Source organism: Petaurus breviceps, unplaced genomic scaffold, assembly GCF_028583685.1.
Source record: "Petaurus breviceps papuanus isolate PSGF00001 unplaced genomic scaffold, PetGlider_PUasm1.0 490, whole genome shotgun sequence".
Taxonomy (NCBI): domain Eukaryota; kingdom Metazoa; phylum Chordata; class Mammalia; order Diprotodontia; family Petauridae; genus Petaurus; species Petaurus breviceps.
The window spans coordinates 26,322,655-26,348,064 of record NW_027186352.1 but is presented as its reverse complement, the minus strand read 5'-3'; the positions used below and the strand labels follow the sequence as shown (position 1 = coordinate 26,348,064).

Sequence of the window (25,410 nt, the reverse complement as noted above, 5' to 3'; positions counted from 1 at the left end):
GATAAACTCATGGAGAATGACTTGAGAGTCAGTATATTATCACTGCCAGAATTTTGGTGGGATGGAAACTTTTAATTGAATGGCTTTCTAAAAAGGAAAGGTGACTTAGAGAGGCAAAGCGAGTCTGAATGGCACTGTGGAACAAAGAGTATCCAGACTCCTCTTGCAGGCCCAGAATGACAAGAGTGTGAGTGGGGAAAGGTCCGGCCAGTGCTGCCGAGGTCAGCTAGGGATGCAGGATCTTCAGAAACGCAAAGGGACGGGCATCACCAGAGGTCTGGACGTTCCTTTAGATCCACAGGGGAACTGACTTTATAGTTCAGGAGACAGCTGTCAGCTCCTCCAAGAAGTTAGCCTAGGAAGCCAGGAAGGAAAGCTAGTTGTAAGGTGGCTCTCGTGAGTAACTATATCGAACACTTTAATGAGGGCCTGGCATTAAATGACTTTTGTAATTCATACCAGATGACCAATCGAGTTTACATGGGGAGTCTGGTACTTTTCAGACAAGCAACAGGGCTGACAGTTTCCAGGCATTTACAAATTTTCAGACATATTCAGTCTATTAAGTTTCTGTTGAAGATCAGAATTGTTATTTATATGTTTATAATGGGGCTATCATATTATCTTTAATAGCTATCTAGTGCTTTGAGGTTGGTTAAAGCCCTCTGGATCACTTGATATAAATACTCTGAAAATTTTAACACTTTATTAAAAATTAAATTACTATAAAAGTCTCTCATTGCCAAGAATAAAAACAGTCCATCTAAACCGGAGCCCTTAAATTCATACCGTTCCCTGATTCCAAAGCCCGTCCATTACAGAGGACGTTAGAACTGATTAAACCCAAGCACCATGATGAAGAAACAGTGAAAGAAGAATTTTAAATTTGATATTCTAAGGATATGGTTGCAATTAATTACTATCAGAAGGTTCCTAAATTACAATGAAGGCACCAATACTCTAGTTTTGTAAAGTTACAGAATTCTCTTTTCCTAGCTCAAAAATCTAATAGGAAACAACTCTTCCTTCTAGAAGGCACAAAAATAAAACCAAAAAGGTAGGGAAGGGAATTTAATTAGAAACACTGGTTAGACTCTTGGGAACTTTTAGAAATACCTCAAGGTTCAGTTCAACATTACAAAACATTGGATTCTACAATCTGAGATCCTGTGGAGGCAGCAGCAGAGGAACCCCCAGAGGACACTGTCCCCATGGACCTCTTTAAGCCAACACTGCTCATGACTTTCACATAAAAAAAAAAGGTCAGAGGAGAACACTTAGAAAATTTATGGTCAAATTCCAGCTGGAAATAGTGTTTAAATTTGTAACTGAGTATCATGGTTTTGTGAGAACTTGTATTACAAACTTTTAAATTCTAGTTTCAATAGTCACCTCTTTCATCTCTATTAAGGTTTTTTGCCAATCTATACTACAAGAACTGCTTTTCAAAGTGACATGTACATAATAACTATGAAATGGAACACTTCAACTCTGAATGATTCTTGCTCAGCCTGGCTGAGTACAGTCCTATCACCTGCCATTGCTGCCTCTCCAAATTCCCTCATCTTAGTCCTTGTCCGAGGTTTCCAATAGATCTTCCACAGAGAACCTGCCTGTGTTCTGGTGGCCTTTTTATCCTTTTAGTGTTTGGGGAATACATCAATTGTGGGAGGCTAGTGGGCACTACAGCATATGCAGGACAGACCAAGTGAGCAAGAGGGATTCAAACCTGGTCTCAGAAGCTGACTTGCAGTGTGATCCCGGGCAAGTCTCTTCATCAAAGCCTGCCTCAATTACCTTAAGGTTCAAGGGAGGTAATATTTACAAAGCGATTGACCCAGTGCTGGCACTGACCCACTTTCCTCTCTGGTCATATGCGTATCTCCTCCTTAGGAAGTACACTTATCAGGTACACTATTTTTTGTGTATGAGTCAGGAAGTGAAGAGTAAAAACATTGGAAAAATGGGGGGGAGGGGGCAGGAGAGGAAGAGGTCATGAAAACCTTCTGGAACTTTACATATGCCCATTGGCCTGCTGGATTATTGACCAGACCTGTTATTCTACTTGCTGGGAACCTATTTGGCAAAAGCTGTCTGTCCCCAGGTCCAGAACACACAAAGGACTGATCGTCCCATCAGGAACCTGGGGTTTCTAGCTCTGCTCAGTCCCCAAAGGAAGGTGCGTACCTTACATGCCTCTTGCCCCAGGTGCAAAACTTCATAGCTCTGGCTTTTCTTCTCACTTACAAACCAATACTCTTTTATCATATTGTCATATCATGCTTCTCAGGCCCCCAAGATTTTATAGTATGAAGGTTTAATATCTACTTTAGTCAATTTTCTTGATTACTTAAAATATTAATTTTCATTAACTGTTCAAATGAAGGCCTTCCTTTATCTTCATAAGTATGACCTTTTTAAATGTCTTGCAGTTGAGTTACTATTTCAGCTATATATTATTTTTAGATAAGGCATTCGCACGATATTAATAAAATATAAAGTACCCGAAAAGAACTGTTTACAGATGGACTAGAAAACACCATCATGTCTGAGAAGTTTGAAGTTTTCAGTAACTAAGAACAAAGGAGCATAATATTGTACATTTTCACACAAAATAAAATGCTTGGGATTTAGATATTGAGTATACAAAGCAAAAGTTTTGTTAACTATAGCAGGCAAGATGCACCCAACATCAATGAAATAAAGAAAAACTTTATTTTCTCTTTATGTATTTCTGGAGTTTCAAATATTCAAAAATAAAATATACTGAGAAGTTTATTCTACCATGTTTCTAAGCAAAAAGGGGTGGTAACCATTGTAAAATGAAAGTTAATATTAGTGCTTCAATGAATTTCCACCAGGGTCGCAGAGACCAAGGATCATGCCAGATAATGTTAAAAGAGATAAAAATGGCATGGGAGAAGGAGAAGGTGCCGGTGCCTATTGACCGTGTCGCTCCCCATCTGCTATAAGATGCACTAACGATGTTTTCAGAGAGCCTACATTGTCCTAGCTGACATAAGAACACTTTTATTCAAACAAAAAAGCTATTTTATCTGCTTGTTGAATGATCCACAGAATCCTAAATATAACTCTGAGATAGATGTGACTTTGCTGTTTTATTCCCATCCTACAGTGAGCTGCCCCAAGTCGTGAGCTGCCAAGGGCTTGAGGAAACATGTGAGGTCAGGTCTCCCTGACTCCAAACTTAGTATTTCAACTCCAAATGGCTATTTGCTATCACCATGATCTTTAGGGCAAATATCTCCAACGACACCATTACCATCTATTTCTCTGTTGTTTAACCAAAATTTTCCTTTTATCAATAGTCAAGAATGCTAACCAATGGTGTCTTCCAAGGCTGGTTAAGAAGAGATGTTCATAGGAATACTTTATTTCTGGCTAGTGTGGGGACATTAAACATTCAATTAATCAATCAGTGAGCATTTATTAAGTGTCTATGAGGAGCCAGGCATTGAGGATACGAGTACAAAGAACGGAACAGTAACTATTCATAATGAACCTACATTCCATAGGGGGAAATAATACATAAAAAATACTCAACACAGCTATGAAATGAACAAACACAAATATGGACCAAGTTTTTAAAGCCAGCGTAGTTTGAGAGGGAGGCCTTGGTGGCAGTTGGTGGGATCAGGAAGGGCTACATGCAGAGGGAGCCTGAGCAACATCTTAAAGGACGAGCAGGCTCCACAAGGCAGAGATACGGAGATAAGGCCTGGAGGTGATGAAGGTTTGACATTGGCTGACACAATTCAGCTATGGTTAACATATACATTCAAAAACATTAAGGGGCCCTATAAATGAGCACAACTTAATTTACAAGTTCAGTACAAATGTTATCCTCTAAGGTTCTCTTGCCATGCCAAAGCAAATAAGCAGGTATAAGGAATCATAGAGCGTGAGGGTTGAACAGGACCACAGGAGACCCCTTGGAGCACCCCACTGGTCCTGCTTCCACTCTAGCCCAGCCGTCCAGCCCAGCCCACCCCCACCAAATGTCACCACTACTGCTCCGAGGGCAGGAAGGCCAGTCAAGCTGAGGCAGGAAAGAGAGACAAGAGGCAGCTCAAACCACCACCTCCCCACTGACAGGCCAGCGACCTCAGCCATCGTCCTGGCCCCGTCCAATGGTTCTGCATCAGAAATGGATATGATTTTACTGGTGAACTTGACACTAAAGAGGCATTTCTACCTGCTTTGCTGCAGCACGCAAAGAACCCTGGGACCTCTCCACATGACTTGTAGCTGACACCTTCCCCAGGAAAGGTCTCCCTCCACCAGAGTAGGAGCTTTCGGAGAACAGGGACTGTCTTCCTCTTCTCCTCCTATCTCCCTGCAGGGCTTAACACAGTGCTTTGTACAGAGTAAGTATATAAAAAATGCTGTCTTCATTTATGGACTCATTCATTCATTTACCCTAAAGAATGCAGTCCTAGCATCCCTGACAGATTATCACCAGCCTCAGCTTGAATTCTTCCAGTGACAGGGAGCTCACTGCGTACTGTTCATGGTTAGAGAGCTGTAATTGTTAGTCAAAAATATGAGCTGGCTCTGGTTCTGCCCTTTGGGACATGGAGCCAATCTATTTCCCCTTCTACATGGAAGTCATTAAAATGCTGGAAAGCAGTCATCACGTCTACTAACCATTAATCTCTTCCCTTATCCAAATATCTGCAATCTCTTTAAAAACATAAATCACTTCTTCTGGCATAATACATACTCTAATCTAAAGGTCTCAATTAATGATTATGTTAATGGAAATTTTGAGATGTGGAGAGTAAATTAAATGTATCACAGACATTTAATGTGTGAGTCCCACAAACCCACCAAACCCCACGTGCAAATGATTTATATTTAGTGGGGGAAAGGGGAAAAAGGATCATGTCCACATCTATTTGTATATGCTCTCTCCTCTAATAAGCATCTGGAGGGAAGTGATTTTCCCATTCACTCTGAGTGATTTTCTAAAAAAATGAAAACACTTTAGAAAATTCAATGTAATTAAAATTGTTCATTTTATCTTCTGTGATTGTATTCCTTGTGTTAGGTAGGAATAGGTCTGATATCAGCACCCCATTGATTCAGGTTTAATTTTGAGATAAAAGAAGGCATTTGTAAGACATAGAGCAGTTAACAAAAGGAGGTTTACTTTGCCCTGACAGAGCAAAGATATGCAACAAGAATACAGACACTTGCCTTCTATAGACTTAGACCAGCTGTTTCCATATGGAAACGTGTCTGGTAGGCCAGGGAGGGTGTGATGACTCCAGTCTTTGGATATTCACCAAGCTAAAAATTCCATGGTGATTCCACTTGGGACCTTTTAGGCTCTACAGTGACCAGGAAGCTGTGTCAAAAGAAGGGCCAATTAGGTCCCAAAGATGGCTTTGTCACCTTTCAGAGAAAAGCAAATTACCTCTTTTTTTGGTGGTGGTGGCGGGGAGTTCAAAAGAGAGATCAGTAGAAAATATTGGTCCTATCACTCCTTGTTTGATTGTGAACTGTTCCATTATCCATAGTTATGAAAGTTAATTAATTCCTTGGTCCTCTAATTTGTTTATGTGACTTTTTATATCTAAGTCAAGCATCTGTTTCTGTGCTTAATTTACACAGAAAAAAAGGGAAAAGATAGCCCTTTAATATCAGGAATGGGTGAATTTAATGTTGATTTCTGTCTGAATTCTAGAATGGATTAGCAAAGAATAGTCTGTGAATACTTGGAAAGGGAAGCTGTGAATACTCTGAGACTGCATGGTTTCACTGAGCACAAATGAACCTTAGAGGTTCTTAGAAGAGCAGATCAGGGAAATGTCATCCACATTTTTACCTGGCTTTCACCAAGACATCTGACACATATTTTTGTTTTTTCCTTCCTGGTGTCAGAGCCTTCCCTCCACCTCACCACCACCCCAACTCCTTTTGGTACTGTCTCTAGATTCAATTTAAAACTTATATAGAGAAACAAGATGTGGGAAAAAATATCAAGAGGACCCAAATCTCTTTTCTAGTGAACTCCACGCTTCTTGATTTGAAGGCAAAGCTTTCAATCGTCACTTCAGAAATGCAGTTCTGATAACTAAATGATTTTAGGTAGAAGAAAATAAACCTGTGAACTATTGTTTAAAAGATGTGGACTATATAATACTGCAGTTGCTTGGGTGCAGAATGGCTGAATTCTCAGAAACAGACTATGATCATAGGACCTATGTTTACTTGAAGAGAGGCCACTAATGGAGGACTTCAGGCTGGCCATTGTTGTCCATGTTCTGATCAACAAATAAATCACTGACAACAGACAAAGGCCTCAGTGGAACACTTAGCAAATTCTGGATGACACAAAAACGCAAAAGATAGAGGATTTCCTGGATAATATAAGGGGGGGGGGTCAAAAAGACCTCAATCTCTGAAACTGTGGCCTATAATGATCATATGGGAAGAAACTTAATAGGACAGATGTCAAGTCCTAGACTTGGGTTCCAAGGCTAGAAAAAGGGGAGACCTAACCGAAGAACATTTCAGAGTCAAACACCTAAGGCTATTCCCCTCCCTCATCCCCACTAGCCAGATTTGCTTCCATGAATCTTCTAACTTGTCCCTTTGCCTCAAGCCTTTCCTGGATTCATCACTTAGACAGTTGTCAAAATGATTTTTCTAATGTGCAAGTCTGATCATGGCTAAAATCCAGTCTTCTGTTAGAAACGTTTCCCAGGCCCCCTTCATTTCTAGGACTTCCCTATCTTGATCATTTCCAGTCTGTCCAGCCCATAGCTTGTTAGTACATAGTTTGTTCACGTTTCCTTCCCCTAAACTGTAAGATCCTTGAAAGTGGGGCCTGTGCTTTGCCTTTTTAGTTCCAGCACTTAGCACAATGCCTGGCACATAGTAGGTACTAATAAATATTTATTAACTAACTGCTTCAGTTTTCTATGTATTCTTAAAAAAAAATGTATCAAAGAGTCTTAGAGTGAAAACAAAGACTGTCAAAAAGGACGGTTACCAGATGTACATATGCCTTGCAGAAATAATCTATTGTATAAAGGGGGTACCTCTCATAGAATCAACACAAACATATACAAAAGTCCATAGAAAAGACTTGAAGAAGCGGTTTCCACTATTGTTATTAGGACATGACCTAGCCCAGTGAAAAAAGCCCTGGCTCCCCCGTCACCGCAGATAACCTTGCCCACGTGCCTTCCTTATGCCTCCCAAGTCCCTTCCAGAGCCACCAGAAGGATCTTTTGGTAACTCACTGCCATTAGAACTCAGTCTTAGTCTGTGACCCTGATTTCGGCAGCTATCCATAGAACTCAAAAAGGCAGAACTTCATTTACTGATGGCAAACTTTTTCTACGTCATCCAGCTTTTATGAAATGATACTTGTCACACTCTGCCTGCAAACTGATTTAACTCCCCCCCCCCCAACAATACAAAATGCTTTTTAAGAAAAAAGAATGAATTAAAGCAGGTCTAAGATATTTTCAACACATCTGGATCAAGCGCAAAGTCATTAAAACGGTCAGCTCATCCAAGTCCTTGGGGCCTGACCTGGGCAGCCCCGCCCCCGCCTCACCTGCGGGCCCCGCCCCCCCCGGGATCCAGGTGCGGCGCCCTGGGTAGAGCGGAGGCGGGCCCCGTGCCTGGCGTACAGTGGGGCGCCCTCCCCTTCCCTAGCTCCTGACCCCCCACGGCCCTTCCTAGGCCGGCCCCTCTCCAGGTGCGGGGCGCCCTCCCCCCGCCTTTCCCACCTGAGGCCCCCAGGCGTCCGTATCCCGGGCCCTCCGCCCGAGGTCACCTGGCTTCCCCCGTCTGGGTCTGGGCTGCACGTGGGAGGGGGGGGGGGACGGAGAGGGTCCAGGGCAGCCGCACTTGCTTCGTGTCTCCCCCCCACACAGGACACGGCGTGCACGCGCCGCGGGAGCCCCACAAACGCTGCTGGCACACAGTAGGCGCCGGATAAAAACTCGGCGGAATTCATTTCGGCCCGGGACAGAGAGGGGCGGGACGCCGACCCCGCGACACGCCCCAGCCCCGCCCCCCTCGCTGCTCCTGTCGCGTTTGCGCAGGTGTGGGCGGAGCCTCGCGGTCGCCGAAGCCGCCACTCCAGCGCCTGCTCCTCCCTCTGCCCCGCCTCCCTCTCCTCCCTTTTCCTTCTCCTCCTCCTTCCCCCCCCCTCCCCCCCCCCCCTCCCCTGCCCTCCCCCTCCTCTCCGCCGCTGCCCCGGCCCCGCAGGGCGCTGCCCCGCTGCCGAAAGGACCGCGCGCCCGGCCCCGCCGCCCCGCGGGACAGCACACGTCGCCACAGGCTCGACGGGACGCGGCGGAGCGCCCGACGGCCGGCCGCACGGAGGGAGGCACGGCCGACGCGAGGCCACAGGTGAGCGCCCCCTTCGACCCCGCACTCACACCACGGCTCGGGAGATGATCCACGACACCATCCTGGCCCGGGCGGGCGGGCGCTCGGAGGCCCGGCTGGCCCCGGCCCCGCTGCGCTCCTCCGCTCGTCCTGCCCAAACTTCTTTCTCCGCGAGTTCGAGGAGGAGGCGCCCCCTCCCTCCTCCTTTCACTCCTCCGGCTTCCCGCCCTCCCCGCCCCGCCCCCCCGCGGGCTCCGATTGGCTGCCGCCGTCTACGGAGCCGCCGAGCCTGTAGCTGGCCCCCGGCGCCCGGGCACGCGCAGCGCGCGACGCGGGGGACGCGGGGAGCGGAGGGCTGGGGTTCGTGGGCCTCGCCCGCCCCTCCCCGCCTCGCCGACCCCTTCCCCTGCCTCGCTGTCCCCCTCTCCCGCCTCCCCGTGCCCCCCCGCGCTGACGGTTGGCCCCCCTGCTTCCTCCCCCGGCGCCCCCTCCCGCCCGGCGGGCGCGCGCGCGCTCAGGCGTGGCGGCCCCGGGGGGCGGGCAGGGGCGGGGCGAGGGGCGGGGCCGAGGGCTGCCCGCGTGGCGGGGCGTTGCGCGGTCGTCTGGGGGCTGCCGGCTGCCGGGGCCGGGTAGCGGGGCTCCGGGAGGGCTCCGGGAGGGCTCCGGGCCCGGCGGGACGGGGGAGTTCCTCCCGGGCGGCTCCCCCCCCCCCCCCCCCGGCGTTCTTTGGGCTTCCTTCCGCCCTCCGGGCCCCCCGAGGAGCCAGCCCCGCGGGAAAGTGTGGCGAGAGAAAGTTGTGGGCCGGAGCCGGTGCCGGCCGGGGTGGCCGCGCCTGCCCCCCGCAGCCCGGCCGGCCTTTGGGCCCGGAGTGGGTACCGCCGTCAGCTACAGCACTCCTTCGGTTCTCCCCTTGGTGAAGGAGAGATGTCCCGTTTGATGCCCCAGACTGAAAAAGGAGAGTGATTGAGCAGGGTGTGGGGGCTGTGGGGCGGGAGGCGGCCCGGATTCCCACGCTCCTACCCCAAGACGACGCGCGGCCCGAGCGTCCGGAGTCGTACCGTGGGCTGCATGGGCCGCAGCTCCGCTCCTTGAAGGGACCCTGGGCTTTAGCGGCCGTGCCAGGGCAAGCGCAGGGCCTGGCGCGGGATGGTCCTCTGACGACCGGCCGGGTTCAGCTTGCTTCACTACCAGGGTCTTCCCCGCCTAGTTTGATTTTTAAGAAATTGTTATTAGAGGGTCCCCCTTGGCTCACTTCCTAAACAGCCCTCCTCAGTCCGGTGAGAGCTTGGGGGCTCCCTTCACGGGGCCGGCTGGAGGAGAGTGTCAGGCTGGGGACCTCGCTCAGCCCTGCCTCACTTAAATGCAATTCATCTTCCTGACAACCCGCACAAGGTGATGGACTTCTGGGCTGCATCTTGGGACTGGCGTCCCAGAGGGTAAGCTAGAGTAGGCACAGAGATGGGGGCCTTGAAGTACAGATAGTGTCTTGCATTTGTATAGCTTGTAGTTTAATAATAATTATAGTTGCTTTTCCATAGAGTTTTCAGCTTTGCACAGCATTTTATGCATTTTCTTATTTGGCCCATTGGCATAGAAACCATTTGGTTCTCCCAAAGTTACTCTGTGGCAGCTTGGGCTGGCATCCTTATCTCTGTTTTTACAGATGTGAAAACTGAGGCCAAACTGCTAAGTGGCAGGAATGGGGAAACAAGCCCAGGTTTTCTGAATTCAAGTTCTTTTCTCTAAAGCGGAGGTGTAAAATACAGCAGCTTCAACTACGTTAACATGTAAATGGGAAGTTCTTAACAAAATAAAGATACAGTAGAATATAGATAATATCACTATGTAATTTTCTAAGTCGGTGTGCTTGGGGCAAACGTGATCTGTTGGTATTTCATTTTGACATCACTGATGCAGCACAACCCTCGCTGAGTTTCCAGGAAATAATTGATCCCATTTTGGTGCTGACCAACCAAGACATCATCACCAGCAGTAGCTATTTCACTCTGCTTTTGGTTGGAGAGGATGATGAGGTAACCAAAAGGAAGATCCCATGGTCATCTTGAACTACTCACTCCTCTCTGCTCCCTGTGTCTAGATCTGTTACCAAATTAGACTGCTTTCATTTAAAAGATGATGAATTGTAGATTCCATTTCCAATTTCTAAGCCTACTGTCAGACTTTAGCTGGAGTGGATTTCTTTTGCTTTTAGACTCTTCCCCTCCAATAAGCCCTACCTGTCTGCCACTTCACCCCTACCCCCCTTTAAATATTATATAAATATTTCAACAATTTTGAATTATCTGTAAAGGAATCTCCTTAATGTACAGGTCTGATTGAGTCCCCCTCCTTTTTGAAAACCTTTATTCGCTCCCTATTGCCTACTAAATGAATCATCAATTCTTTAGCCTGGCATTTACGACCCTCCAGCCTACATTTCCAACTTTAGTTCCTATGGCTTCCCTTCGTGTATTTGTTATTCTCACCAAACTGCACTATACTATTCATTCAGTCAACAAACATTTATTAAGAGTTTTCTATGTTCCAGGCATTGTGCTGCTTCAAAAAAGAATCTGAAACAACCCCCCATTCCTCAAGGAGCTTACACTCTAAGGGAGGGGGATAATCATCCATAAAATATGTGCCACATCAATGTAAAGTGAATGCATTGCACACATACACAAAGTAGTTAAATCCGAGTCCGTGCAGGAGGGTGGGCACTGGCAGTGAGGGGATCAAGATTGTGCTCTTGCTCCACATTAGTCGTGTCAGTCATGTCTGACTCTTCATGTTCCCACTTGGGGTTTCTTGGCAAAGATTCTGGAGGAGTTTGCCATTTCCTTCTTCAGTTTATTTACCAGATGAAGAAACTGAGGCAAACAGGGCTGAGTGACTTGCTCTGGTTGTAGAGCTAGTAAGAGTCCCAGGCCGGATTTGAACCCAGGAGTTTGAATTTTTCTGACTCTAGGCCCTGAGCTCTGTGCATTGTAGCTCCCTCTAGCAGTTAAATGAAGAGAGAATATCTGTGAATCTGGGCTAAGGAGGGTTAATTATTATGGAATGGCCAGTGCAAAGGCACACAGAGGTGGAATGCTGTGGAGGACTGAGGAACAGAAGGTTAGTTTGGCCAAATTGTGGAGTGTACCAGGTAGATAATATTCCATTAAGGCTGGAAAGTTAGGTTGGGGGCAGGTTCTGCAGGGCTTAGAGAGCCAAATGGAGTTTGTGTTTGATCCTAGAGCCACTGTTATACCTACTATGTGCCAGCACCTACTGTGCTAAGCACTGGGTGTACAAAGGAAGGAAAAGGACAATCCCTTGTCTCAGTAGATGTGGAAGGAAAATCATTTTGGCAGCAATGTATATAATATGCTGGGGTGGGGAGAGACTGTGTCATCATAGTGAGCAAACAGTGAAGTGCTGGGACCAAGGCAGGAGCTGTGTGAGTGAAGAAAAGGCAAGATTTCCTGACTGCTGGTGACCTTTTACATACCATGGTCTCCCCCTCTTCCACGAGGAGGTGCCTCCTCCATGAAGGCTTCCCAGAAGTTACCTCAGAGACAGGTTTACCTGACAATGGAACTTGCTTCTATAGAGGCAAGATTATGTGTATTTGTATTTATGACAGCTAAAATTTCTAGTGTTTGAATGTTTATAAAGCACCCTGGTAATAATGTGAGTGGTGGCATTATTGCTGCCATAATGAGGTTCAGTGATTTGTTCCTAGTAACACATCTAATAAGTCCAGGAATCTGAGTTGGGAATATTTCCAAAGGCCATCTAGTCTAGACCATAGTAAACTGAGAATCCTTTCTATGGTATGATGTACACGTGGTCATCTGCCTTTTTTTTTTTTTTTAAAGCAACTGGGGATAAATAACTTGCTCCAGGTTACACGGCCAGTTATTTCTGGGTGTGGTACTAAGTATCTGAGCCTGGATTTGATCCCCAGATCTCGACTCTGGGGCTGGTGTTCTTACTCACTGACCCACCTGGCCGCTCTATCTGCCTTTCTTTTGAAGACCTCTGGGAAGTGGGAACTCTCTACCTTCCCTAAGGCAGTCTGTTCCTTTTGTTGACATTTCTAGTTGTTAGACACCTTACCTAAAACCAAAATCTGCCCTTCTGCATCTTTCATGCCATTATTCTTAGTGCTACTCTTTGGGACCAAGTAAAGTAAGTCCAACCCTTCTTGGACATGACATCCTCTCAAATTCTTGAAGTTATATTTGACCTTTAAGGCTTCTCTTCTTCTGATTAAACAGATCCACTTCTTCACCTGTGCTCAAATGTGATGATCTTGACATCTTTCCCCTTCCTGACCACCTTTTTTGCATCCCCATACCATATCAATGTCTTTCCTAAAACTGGTCCCCAGAACAGGATGTCCTAATCTGGCTTTGTTCTGGTCAAGGCAAAGCTCTGGATTGCCCCTTCATGTGACAGACCCTCTGCCTGATATGGCAGTCTCTGTTTTCACTGCTCTGCTGCACTAACTCAGATTGAGCTTGTAGTCCACTTTATAAAACCCAATGAAAATATTGGACCTGCTGGAACAAAGGCTCCTGCCTCTTTTGAGAACACTGTTCTCTTCCCTGACCCAGGCTGCTTTTCTAGTAGGATTGCGTAGTCCGTTTTTGGCTGAGACTTGGTCATTCTAGCCATAAGATCTCACTTCCCTCTTTTAAACTAAGTCCAGGTAAACAGAAAGTTCTGAAGATGAAAAGATGAGCAGAGGGAGGAATTGGGACAGGAGAATTACTTGCTGTCATAGTGGTTGGTGCTGCTACGAAGGAGAGGAAGGTTGGAAAGTCTAGAACTTTTCTCTATTGTCATCTCTTGCCCCTATAGTTGAGGCTGTAATTTATGTAGGTTGACTATGGCTTCTTAGGCTAGGTGGCTGGCTGTCTTGTGGGGGTTGCATTACTTTCCCAGACCTCCTGAAAATCAGCCCAGCATCTTGACAGCTTGTCAATTCCTACAAAAGAGCACAGGATACTTGGCTAATTTTCTTTCTTGTAGGGATCATCCAAAGCCAGGTTTCAGTTTGAATAGAATTTAAAAAATCTCAACAAATAAAAAGGTTTCAAAGAATAACCAAGTGAAAGGATGCTGACGTTGTTTCAGGTAATTTATGTCCATTGATGTAACGGCCACATGAGAAACACCCAGTCAGCATCTGTTCTTGCACATGTGATAAATACATATTTTTCTTGTGTTAAAATGTTTTCATTTAAGGTAAATATCGAGAGGTCATGTGACGTGGCTAGAGGGCAGGCCTTGGGGTCAGAGAATGATGTTGGTTTGAGTTCTGTCTCTAACAGAGACTGACTGTCCAATACAAAGATACAGACAATTGCTCATTTCTTCCTTTGGAAATGGAATTGCAGGTCTGGTTTGGAAAAAAATTATACTACAAGTAATAAAATCCAGAAATCTTTTATGGAAATGGTTTTTTTTAATAATGTAGATTAGAAAAAGAATAAATAAGAAAAAAATCTATAAAATTAGTGGTCTTGTGAGAGTGTTTATTAAAGATTCCTATTTCTTCCTCAGTGATAAGTTTTTAGAATTGTAGGTAGGGTCTGAACTTCTGATACAAGCTCTTTTTAGAATGTCAGGAGCTTAGCTGTTTTGAATCTAGCAGTTCCAACAAACATTTAACTTTGTACAGCTGATAGCTTGTACAGGGGGAACTGAATAGCTTTTAGAAATCTTCAGGGACAGCTGTAGCTGACCATTCAGATCAGCTGAGGTTGTGCCTCAGGGCCTTCATGTTGACTGGGGGCCATGAGAAAAGAGCCGACCGAAGTTTACTTCATGCAGCAGTATGCCCATGCTCTCCAAGAGCCCTAGGAACATTAGGACTTTTTATCTTTTATGGTTTGGGCATTTTGCTGACCTTTCCAGGTGTGTAGGATTTGGAGTCTTTAAAACCTGAATTCAGATCTTGCCTTAGACACTTGATGAGCTGAATGACCCTGAGTGATTCTCTTAATCTCTCTCAGTTTCAGTTTTCTTATGTGTAAAATGGAATAATAAAAACTCCTATATCACAAGATCATTGGGAGAGTCAAATGATATTTTAAAAAAACAGTGGAGCATTCAGATCATTCATAGGTTATCCTCCATTTTGCTGCTTAGCCTGAGAGTAGTCTGAGCTGCCTGAATGGGGACAGTTGATTAACTCAGCTCATCCTCTACCTCTCCTTCTCCTCTTCTTATTGGCTAGAGTTCTTTCTTTTTCTCTTGTTCTTTCTTTCTCTCTTGTTCTTTCTCCCTCCCTCTCTCCCTTCTTCCCTCCCTCCCTTCCTTCCTTCCTTCCTTCCTTCCTTCCTTCCTTCCTTCCTTCCTTCCTTCCTTCTTTCCTTCCTTCCTTCCTTCCTTCTTTCCTCCCTTTCTTCCTCCCTTCCTTTCTACCTTTCTTTCTCCCTTTCTCCCTCCTTCCCTCTCTCCCATGCATGCGCTGTCTGTCTGTCTCTCTCCCCCTCCTTTACTCTCTCTTTCTCTTTCATTCTTTCTTTTCTCCCATTTTACTCTGAAGTGCATAGGTTAGACCCCAATATGTCCCTGCCCAAGTTCCACTTAATGGATATGTTTTGGGCCCTCCTAGCTTAGAGTGAATGTCGATGGTAATTGTTTCTCTTTGGAACAGCAACAGAGGGTCTTCCCCTCCCAGCTTGATTTTTTTTCTAATTAAAGGGACCATCCTTTAACTCATTTCTTGGAGTCCTATTCACTGAATGGGCATTACCTCACTGGAAGTGAGAACCTGGAAAGGCCTCAGCCTAAAAGGGCTGGGGTTTCCCCTTGAGTCCTGGGCCATCCCCAATTATCCTAATGAATATCTGGCCACTGGACCCAGATGACTGTGGAGGAGAAAGTGGGGCTGGTGACTTTGCACAGTCCTCACTCAAATCAAAGTCACCTGTAAGAAATGTCATCATTTTCCTGGTGTCATGGTCCTCTTCAAGAGCAGAGGACAGAGATAACAGCGGCTTGGCTCAACGGCTTGAGCTAGGTGCTGTTATTATCCTTTTTTATTGACATGCAGGGTTAGAACTCGGGTCTTCCTGACTCCAGATCCAGACCCTATTTATTGTGGGATACAGGTGACCTGTGTGGTTGCAAATGGCAAAGTTTATGTTGGTCAAGACTAGGCAGCAAGATGTTACCAGTGAGGATTTGTGTAGAAGCAGCATGGTGAAGGAGAAAATCAGAGAGGTGGGTGATGGAGAAAAGAAGTGGTAAAAGCAATGAGTAACAGATGGGCACGAAGGAATCCATCCGCACATGTGAAAGGCCTGTTCAGGGAAGTGGGAGGATGATGTGGACCCAAGGGCCGCACGTACAAGTGACATGAGAGTGTGAGCAGAGCTTTGTCTGCCCTTCACCCAAGCACCCCACCAATGCCATCTCTCCAAATATACCTTTTACACTCTTGATTTACTCACACAGTTTTCCCTTCTTTTAGATCTCAACTCACTTTTCTCCTCCTTTTATTCTCCACACCTTCTCAAAACACACCAGATAGTACTTTCTACCATGGGGGGAGGGGCTCCTTTTATTTTCCTATTTAATTCTTATATTCAAATTATTTGTGTTTATTGTTACCTCTTTGTGCACTCATGGTTTAGTGACTCCTGTGAAGGTGTGAGCAATGTCTTTTACTTTGTATTCCATAAAGATGCTGTCACAGCACTTTACAAGTAATGAGAGCTCAATAGTATGACCCAGGGAGTTCACATTTTCACTTCTGAGGGACCAGGTAGCCATTTAAATCCAGCCTATTACTGAGCAAAAAAAGAAATCCTGCTGTACCACACCTGACAAATGGGCATTCAACCAAGGCTTGAGGCTCACTGCCTCCTTCCTGAGACGGCCTTCACTTTCGAACAGCCTCTAAGTGTTGGTAGGTGGAGGGTGGCGTGGGGAGGGCTGTGCTTTTTTCGCTTTATCTCCTAAGCATTGAGACTTGGTCTGTCTCTGGGCAGTTTCCATGCATTGCCATCTTATTTCTGGCTTCCTATCTAATTCTCTCCTTCCTCTCCCCTCCCCCACTATGGCAACTCTGAAGACAGCTATCATAGCTCCCCCTGCTCCCATTCTAGTCTTATCAGAGCTAAGCATGGTGAAGTGTGCGAATTCTTTCAGCCAATCCTGGAAAGACATGAAATTGAGACTCTTCACCCTCCTGGCTGTCTTCTTCTGGATAATCTCCACCTTCTCAGTGTTGTTCCAGGAAATGTGATATCCAGAATACAATAAATACAATACTCCAGAGGTAGTCCTGTAGGAGACTTTCCTAGTCCTGGACACTCTGTTTTTCAGTGCAACCTAAGATTACATTAGTTTTCTTTCCTGCCCTGTCACAGTGCTGAATCATGTCTAGCTTGCAGTTTACTGAAATCCCCAGATCTTTTCCAGATGAATTCTTATGTAGCCATCCCTCCCCTGATTCCCATCTTGTGTTTGTGATCCCTCTTAAATGATGTTTTATCAGATTCAGCCAAATGCTCGAGCCCAGGGATTCTTAACTGGAAGTAGTAACTAGTAAGCAAGTTAGTAAGTCCATGAACTTAGGTTTGGTTTTTTTTTGTTTGTTTGTTTGTTCTTACATCTCAATAATTTTCTTTTAAAAATTATTTATTTATTTACTTTTAGTTTACAATATTCAGTTCCACAATCCCTTGAGTTCCAAATTTTTCCCCCTACCTCTCCTCCCCCCTGCCCCCCATGGTGGCATGCAGTCCATTATAGGCTTCACATTAAACATTAGTCACGTTGTAAAGAAGGATTATAACCAATGGAATAAACAAAAAAGAAGAAACAAAACAAAAAGAGAGCAAATAGTTTGCTTCAACCTATATTCAGACTCCGTAATTCTTTCTCTGGATGTGGATATATATCCCTTTCTATCATGAGTCCTTTGGAGGTGTCTTATAACCTTGCATTGCTGAGAGAAGCCCAGTCTCTCCAAGTTAGTCATCACTGATACAATGTGTCTGTAATTTTGCAGGCTGTTTTCCTGGTTCTGCTCCCCTCACTCAGCATCAGTTCATGTAAGCCTCTCCAGGTAAATATGAAGTCTGTCTGCTCCTAATTTCTTAGAGCATAGTAGTATTCCATCATGTTCACAGACCACAACTTGCTCAGCCACTCCCCAATTGATGGGCATCCCCCTGATTTCCAATCCTTTGCCACCACAAAAAGAGCTGCTATCAATATTTTTGTTCATACGGGTCCTTTTCCCACCTGTGTGATCTCTCTGGGATACAGCCCTGGAAGTGGTATTGCTGGTGCATAAACTTGTTAATAGAAATAGATATATTTTTATAACTACCGTGTTTCCCCAATAATAAGACCTATCCCGAAAATAAGCCCTATTGAGATTGCTACTGTAGTGAAGGTGATCCCCTGCGCTACACGCTACATTATGGTACCCTCTGTATGCACCGTTCCCCCCCCAGTGAAACGCATGCTGCGCTCCGAGCTGCATCCAATCAGAGCTGCAGCAGTGAGCGCGTCATCCTGTTCTTCCCCAGTGATTTGCTTATTGAATAAAGGTACATTTTTTTGTTCGCATTTACCTGTTTATTAAAATTGCTGTCAATGTTCATTAAAATAAGCCCTCCCCTGAAAATAAGCCCTCTGGTGTTTTTCTGTCCAAAAAAAATAATAAGACATTGTCTTATTATCGGGGAAACACGGTATTTCAATATAATTGCTTTCCTCTGTAATCCTATGTATTTTATATTGTGCATTTAAAAAGATGATTCTGAGGAGTCCTGAGGCTTCAGCAGGCTGACTGCCCAGGAGGCCTGTGGCACTTGCAAGGCAAAGAGCTGCTCAGGCCTGGCAGGATCTTTTGTGAGCCTAGCTCTGCCCCTCACGGGTTAACTCTCCTTTTCAATTCTGTGCCCTCCATCCGGGTGCTTAGCTGAGCTGTTGATTGTCGTTGTTGTTGGGTTGTGTCACACTCTTTGTTACCCTGTGGGCCATAGCACACCAGTACTGTCCAGGGCTTTTCTTGGCAAGGATGCTGGAGTGGTTTGCCATTTCCTCCTCCAGTGGATTAAGGCAAACCAAGGCTAATTGATTCTCCTGGGTCACACGAGTGAGTGTGTGAGGCTGAAGACCCAAACTCAGCTCTTCCTGACTCCAGTCCCAGTACTGCACCCACTGAGCCACCCAGCTGCCTGAAAAAACTATTGATAAATACAGTGCCAAGCCCCATTCGCAGTGACACTCCAGAGTCAAGTGGGCCAGGCTAGAAGCATTTAGTAACATCTTAACATGTTCCAGGCACTGTTTTAAGTGCTAGGGAGACAAAGAGAGGCATGTATGCTACTCCTGCTCCCACAGACCTCCCATTCTGATGGGGGAGACAGCATACAAACCGCTGTGTTCTTATGTGAGAAGTAGAGTAGTTGGGGGGTAAGCTCAGAGAGAAGTCACTAACCTTCAGCTCCTTCCAAGTTGAAATTCTTCACAGGGGTGGCTAGGTGTTGCAGTGAGTAGAGAACTGGCCCTGGAGTCAGGAGGACCTGAGTTAAAAAAAAAAAAAAACTAGCCGTGTGACCTTGGTTAAGTTACTTAACCCCAATTGCCCTACCTTCCCCCTCCAAAAAAACAAAAAAAACAGGAAGTCTTCACAGCTCATACTTAGTTTGCTTCATTCTACTGTCATTTAACCTACATCTCTCCTTTTCCACAACTAGTATGAAGGATTCAGCCAGATGTGGAAAGGCTACATGGAGTGTTACCCATAACCCTGTTAAACAAGAGGGGATGAATTGAGGTGTGGGTGCTGTGTTGCTGAGGGAGGGAGCCACCCAGTAGTTCTTCAGATGCCTTCCTCATTTGCTATCCCTCTCCAAGGGGGGAGCATCTCCAGGAATCACAGGACTCTGTCTAATGGCTTCTTCTTTTTCCTTTGCAGCTCCTGTGGGCAGGCTAGTCATTTCTGTGGTCTTGCAACATTGAGACTCTACAATTCTCCCATTCTTATCTTTCAGGCTTCCTTGACAATAATTATGCTTTATGAATATTAATTAATAATTGCATAAAAATTGCAATTTGCAAATGAAAATCCTGAGTTCCCAGGGGAAAATGATTACCAAGCAGTGAGATCAGTGAAAACTTCATACTGGAAGTAGACATAATAATCTAAGGTAATAGTAAATGATTATGTTGTTCCTTACCCAGAAAACTTCATTCATTCCTTGTTTCCTCAGCAAAATGTAAACTCCCTGCTCTCTAGTGCCAGCTGTAGCTCCTGCATCACGGATTGATAACTGTAAGGAACTCAGAAATCATCTACTTCCAACCCCCTCATTTTTACAGATAAAGGAACTGAGGCCAAGAGGCCCGACTTGAGGCCCAGCTTGGGCAAGGTAAGACAGGTGAAAGCTCCAGGATCTGAACCTGCTGCCTCCAAATCTAGATTCCTCTTACTAGCCTGGCCCACTGTTTGCACCCCAGAGTATGCCTTGAAGTATAGTCTGTCCTGGTCTTTGGGTCTTCTATTCCCTATGCCTGAGGTATTTTTTCCTGTTTAATTTCTATCTGCCCTTGAAAGCCCTATTCAGATGCCACTTCCTTCATGAAGCCTTTTTTTGATCTGCCCTGGTTCTTAAAGATTCCAGTTTACCCCCATCTTTGGGTTTAATTTTGCCTTTGATTTTGCAGTTCTGTGACATAAGTAACTGTGTAAATCTTTTATATGTTATTATTATATATCAATAAGTATTATAGATTAATAATTATATTTTAATATATTATACATTATCACATGATTAATATAATATATTAATATGTAATATATAAATGATATATAATTCTATATTAAATGTAAACTATTCTATAAATAAGTTAGATTATTTAAATGTTAAATGACACTTGCATTTGTGTCTTATCCCCTTCCTAGAATGTGAGTTTCTTGTGCACTGCACTTTTTTTCTACCCCGGCACATATCGCAATGCTTATCAAACAGTTAATTTGATCCCCCTAGATTCTAGTGTTCTCTCTTGTGAAACTAAGTGATTCATTGTGTTTGTACATATATATGTGTTTATGTATACATATGTGTGTATATAATTTATAAATTTATACAATCCCATGTTAGAATGTCAGTTCCTTGGTAGCTGGAAATGTTTCACTTCTGTTTTGGTATCTCCAATGCTTAGCATAGGACCTAGGGCACCTAGAGTAGATGCTTAATAAATGCTTGTTGGTTGAATACATTTTTATTGAACAAATGAATGTACTTCATTTCTGGAGTAAATCCTAATACTCGGCTTATTTTCTGCCTTTGCCCCTGAGGAGTTGCAGAGGGTGTTGGCTGGCGTTTTGTTACTCCTGCCCTCTCTTAGCAAGAAGACATACTATTGTGTGCCTCAGGCCTTCAGGATGCCCAGCTGGCTTGGACTGCCCCCAAGGGTGGGCTTCAGAGTTGCTCACGTTTGGTGCATCTTCCAGCACTTAGACTTGCTTGGACCTGCTGCATCTCAGCACTGGCTGTCCTTTGAATGTTGGTGCATGGAGATCCTGGGTGGCTCTCAGTCCTGTGACATTCTCATGGCCAGAGAATTGAAATAGCAAACAGTGGAGAGTGCTGCAGCAAGGGTGTAATGTAGAGCGAGGCAGGACAGGGCACAAAAGACACCCTGTTTTGGGGGCCGATGAGCCTGTGTGTTGTTGGGTTAGAATGAGGGAGGGATACAGAGGACCAACCTGCCAGCCTGTTGGGTAGATGTATGGAGACATCAGGAAAAGACCAGGTGGCAAGGCAGAGAGAGTTCTGGGTGAACGCAACCCGTGGAGGAAATAGTCACAGGGCTAGGCCACAGCTAACAGGAACAGAGATTTAGAGCTAGAGGAGATTATCAGATTCTCCCCCTGCCCTGCGTTTTACAGGCAGCTTGTCTAGGGTCACTAAGCTAGAGTCTCAAGGATTGGAATCCACCCCAAGTCCAGCACTCCAAGCATAGATGTTTTGTGCCTTTTTTTCCTATCTCCCCTTCTTTCATTAGCTATTGCTAATTATTTTATTGCTTATTAATTATTATTATTGCTTAATAATTGTTTTATTGCTAATATTTAAAGTCTATATCATCACAAAAAAAGACTAAAAGGAGTCTAATGTTATTTCACTAGGATAAACATTTTATTGGAAAATATCCCATGAACTAGTAATGACCATCCCCCTTCCCACAATAAGTTAACAGTGGGCAGGGGTAAATACTAAAGTATTTTAATTATGCTTTTTGTGGAAAGTGTAAACTTTTGTCAATCTCTTTTCATCTGTAGTGTATTTTCTATTCCGCCATCTTGGCTCCGCCACCTTTTAGTGTGTTTTCTTAAGTAATTTTCAGTGTTCTGAGAAGTCATCTATTGTTGAGGGGTTTGAACCATAGAATCAGACATGGGTTCAAGTCGTGCCGTCCTCACTGTGACCCTGGATATGGAGTGTCTCAGAAAGGCTCTGAGCTCAAAGGTCCTATTGATTTATCTGAACCTGAAAGGAATTTCCACATTAGAAGCTCAGATTCTTGTATATATCAATTTGAAGCTGTTTTTTTTATTCTGTTAATAAATATTTAGATTCAGTTCCCCACAGACAACTTTCTGCCTGGCTAAAATAGAGGTTCATAGATAAAAAAATATTGAAGGCAGAAATATCAGAATTTTTCTCTCATTTAATTTCTAACCTGATTGTATATGTTTCTGTCCTTTTTTCCTCTTTCATGAAGCAAGATGTATGACGTATCCTTTGTAGATTGTTTATATGTATACGTTCCTTTTCCAGAACAAAGTAGTTGGAGTTTAAATTCAGTGAATCTAATCCTTTGATGTGAACACATTCAGTGCTTTTACAGGTTGTGTATTATACCTTTATGCAATCAGTGCATTTTAAAAGACAGAACTATTATTTATACAAAAGGTTACCCTTTATGGAGAAATTGATTTACTTTTTTGCCACCGTTGCTATGGAAACACTATTAGCCTGTCCCTAGTGGAAACCAAAATTTACATTTAAATAGAGACATTTTTAAAGGTAAAGACAGAGTAGGAAAATGTAATTTTTCTTAGAAAAATCTTAGGTTATGTTATAGACTGTTCTTAATACTTAGTATGGGGATGGGAGACAATAGAAGACAATAATAAGTGACCTCTAATTTTAATCAATAACAGGAGTGTGAAGGTACAGACATTTGCTTTCAGAACATCTTCGTTTTTTCCCTTAGTTATATTATTTTACTTTCCTATATTCTGATCATTCTTTTTCTACTTCTGCCTCATTATGTGCACTAGATGAGGGTGAGGCAATGGAGGGAAGGGGAAAGGGTAGTGAGATTTTGGAGAGCTTGGACTCTGTAGCTGCTCCTCAGAATTGAGAGTATGTGGACCATGGTGGAGTTCGGGGGGTTGGGGATTGATGGGGAAAAGGAGGAAGAGGAGAAGGAGAATGAGAATAAGGAAAACCTGTTTCTCAGAGGGATTATGGGGAGGTGAAGGAAACTAGGTTGAGTTTTTGAAGAAAACAAAAAGACCCTATCATTTTTTCAAATGAAGAATCCCTATTTCAGGGTCGACAGACAAAACACATTCCTTTCTCCACCCCTCATTAAACACTGTACTGTCAATCAAAAGCCTTGTGCCAGGCTGTCCTAAAGGACCTTGATTGAAGGGATGAATCATTTATTAAGTCCTTACTATGTGCCAGTCATTGGGTGGGAATATAAAGAGTAAGAAAGATGGTTCCTGCTCTTTGGGAGCTCCCATTTTAATGGAGGAGACAACACCTGGGAAAAAGCTGTGAGTCAGATGGAAAAGTCCCTGAGGGTAGAACAGCAAAGCAGATGGAAATGCCTCTTCTTTAATGTCAAGTCCACCAATAAAATCATCTCCATTTCTGATACAGAATCAATCGAACCATTGGAGAGGGCTAGAAAGATGGCTGAGGTCACTGGGCTGGAAGCCTGGCTATTCCCAAGGCTCTTGGGTTCAGAGTCCTGGGCTGTCCCCATCAGGGTCTATGGGGAGGTGGTGGTCAAGGTGGAGGTGTTGATGGTTTGAGCTGCCTCCTTTCTCTCCTTCCTGCCTCAACTTGACTGGCCCACCTGCCCTGGGAGCATAAGTAGTGGCATTTGGTGGGGGGTGACTGTCCCCTTCTCCACAAGACTTGGTTCTCTGGTTGATGGCTGTGAGGGTGGGTTGGGCTGGCGTGGAAGCAGGATCATGGGTGCACCAAGGGGATTCTTGTGGTCTCTTCTAAGGTGATGAGGAAGGTGGGCCCCTTTTATACTGTGAGTTATCCCCTCAATGATGATTGTAGGGTCTGGGCTGGAAGCAGGTCTAATTATTGGGGAGGACACTGCTGTTTCCAAAGATTTTGGGTTTAGCATTCAGGGATGTCCCCTCAGGGTCGGAGGGGAGATGGTGGCCTTGTCTTTGTCTTTTGGGTAACACTGACACATTTCAGGTCTGGTCTGAGGCTTGGAAAAATTGACTTGGTTTGACTTAGCTGACACATGCTTTCTTCCTGTTTCCCCTTCAGGGTACCCTGCTGCTTCGTGGAACTTGGCTGGCTTGCCTGCCTTTTGAGAGGCATAGAGCTTACATTCTGTGTCTGTCAGGTGACACCACATACGCACCTAAGTCTATAGAGAGTGAATACAAGGTAGTTTGGGGAGGGGGTATGGATCAGGAAGGGCTTTGAGTTGAAGGGGGAGTTTGGGCTAAGACTTGTGGGAGGAAGTAAGGGGGAGAGAAGGCACTCTTGGCATGGAGGACAGCAGGTACAAGGAAGGCTAAGTAAGGCAGATGGAGTTTGTGTGAAGAACATCAAAAAAACGAGTTGGATTTTGGACCTTGGAATGTGGGAAGGGGCTCATGCTTACTGAAGCTGGAATGGTAGGATGGAACCAACTTTTGATGGTCTTTAAAAGCCAAAATATCTGAAAATGAAATGTTTTCATGAATTCTTGGCATTGGATAGTTTAGCCATGTCATATTACGAGAACTCATACAGAGAACTCAGGAAGGATACGTTTTGTACCTACTAGAAAATGGCGAATCACATAAATATTATATGAGTTCCTTTTTGATATTGAGAGTGTTCTTAAGTACCTTGGTAATTCAGAAATTGGTATTTTGAAAGTGTTTTAATTATCAGCTTTGGGTTAAATACTTTGTCACTTTTGAAAAGTATTTAAAAGTGAGGACACAGACCATCTGGAAGAAAAGGCTTCCTGTGTTTTCCTGTCCAATTTTTGTTTTTCCTTTGGAATGGAAATATTCTTAGAACGAATTCATTTCGGACTCTTTTTAATCTTACCTTTTGCGTTTTATTATTTTATTACTTCTATTTGTAGTGAACCACATATGTGAGAGGCCCAAACCTATAGGCAGATTTGTTTGTGAAAGGAACAAGTTGCCTCTTTCTAATCTTGATTTACATTGAGTTTGCTCAACATGAAATAATGGAAAGGCTATTGGGAGGTGTTACTTGGATCTCATCAAGACAACTGTGCCTCTTGTAATAAATTTGTGGATTTTCTAAGTACGTGTTTTTTAGCACATGCTCATTTTTATAAGTACAGATTTCTGTTACTTCCACAGCTGGGAAGCTCTCCTCAGTTACGTGGATAATGCATCTGTAGCCAGCGCCGTAACTCTGAAAACCAACACGGGTTTAGTCTGAAAAAGGAAGATGAGGGAAGCAGTGATATAAAGCAGGCAGGAGAAATCCAGAGAAAGAAAGAGGGAAACCCAGAAAATGAGCATTTCCCTAAATAATTGCCATAGTGTGGCCTGTGTTGAGTTCGTTGTTAAAACAGGTGAAGAATTCAGGTTACTACCTGGGTAGTAATGATCAGACAGTTATGTCTACAATGAATTCCAGGCTAGTATTACCCAGGTGATACTGAAGGGTAGGGAGTTTTATTGCGTGTATTGTTTTCTTAAGCACTCTTAATTCTCCACTCAATTTGGACTGTAGTATTCTGGTCATTGTTTGAATTGGACAC

At 44.4% G+C, this 25,410-nt stretch overlaps 2 protein-coding genes across 5 annotated transcripts in view; one reads left to right on the top strand and one right to left on the bottom strand.

The window, feature by feature from the left end:
* The window catches only part of REEP3 (receptor accessory protein 3), an 87,879-nt gene extending 79,275 nt beyond the window's left edge, over positions 1 to 8,604 (bottom strand). For 2 of the 3 annotated variants that reach the window (XM_069101880.1, XM_069101881.1), the window contains exon 1: positions 7,770 to 8,030. In XM_069101880.1, the coding sequence (XP_068957981.1) occupies positions 7,770 to 7,999 (230 nt within the window). In that variant the 5' untranslated portion in view covers positions 8,000 to 8,030. Of the gene's footprint in view, positions 1 to 7,769; positions 8,031 to 8,426 lie in introns of those variants that run through there. The other variant, XM_069101882.1, reaches the window with a different exon arrangement.
* A 641-nt stretch (positions 8,605 to 9,245) lies between these two features.
* The window catches only part of JMJD1C (jumonji domain containing 1C), a 251,161-nt gene continuing 234,996 nt past the window's right edge, over positions 9,246 to 25,410 (top strand). Inside the window, exons 1-3 of one of the 2 annotated variants that reach the window (XM_069101870.1) lie at positions 17,398 to 17,452; positions 19,395 to 19,550; positions 23,940 to 24,062. The gene's annotated coding sequence lies outside the window, so the exon portion shown is untranslated. Of the gene's footprint in view, positions 9,813 to 17,397; positions 17,453 to 19,394; positions 19,551 to 23,939; positions 24,063 to 25,410 lie in introns of those variants that run through there. The other variant, XM_069101875.1, reaches the window with a different exon arrangement.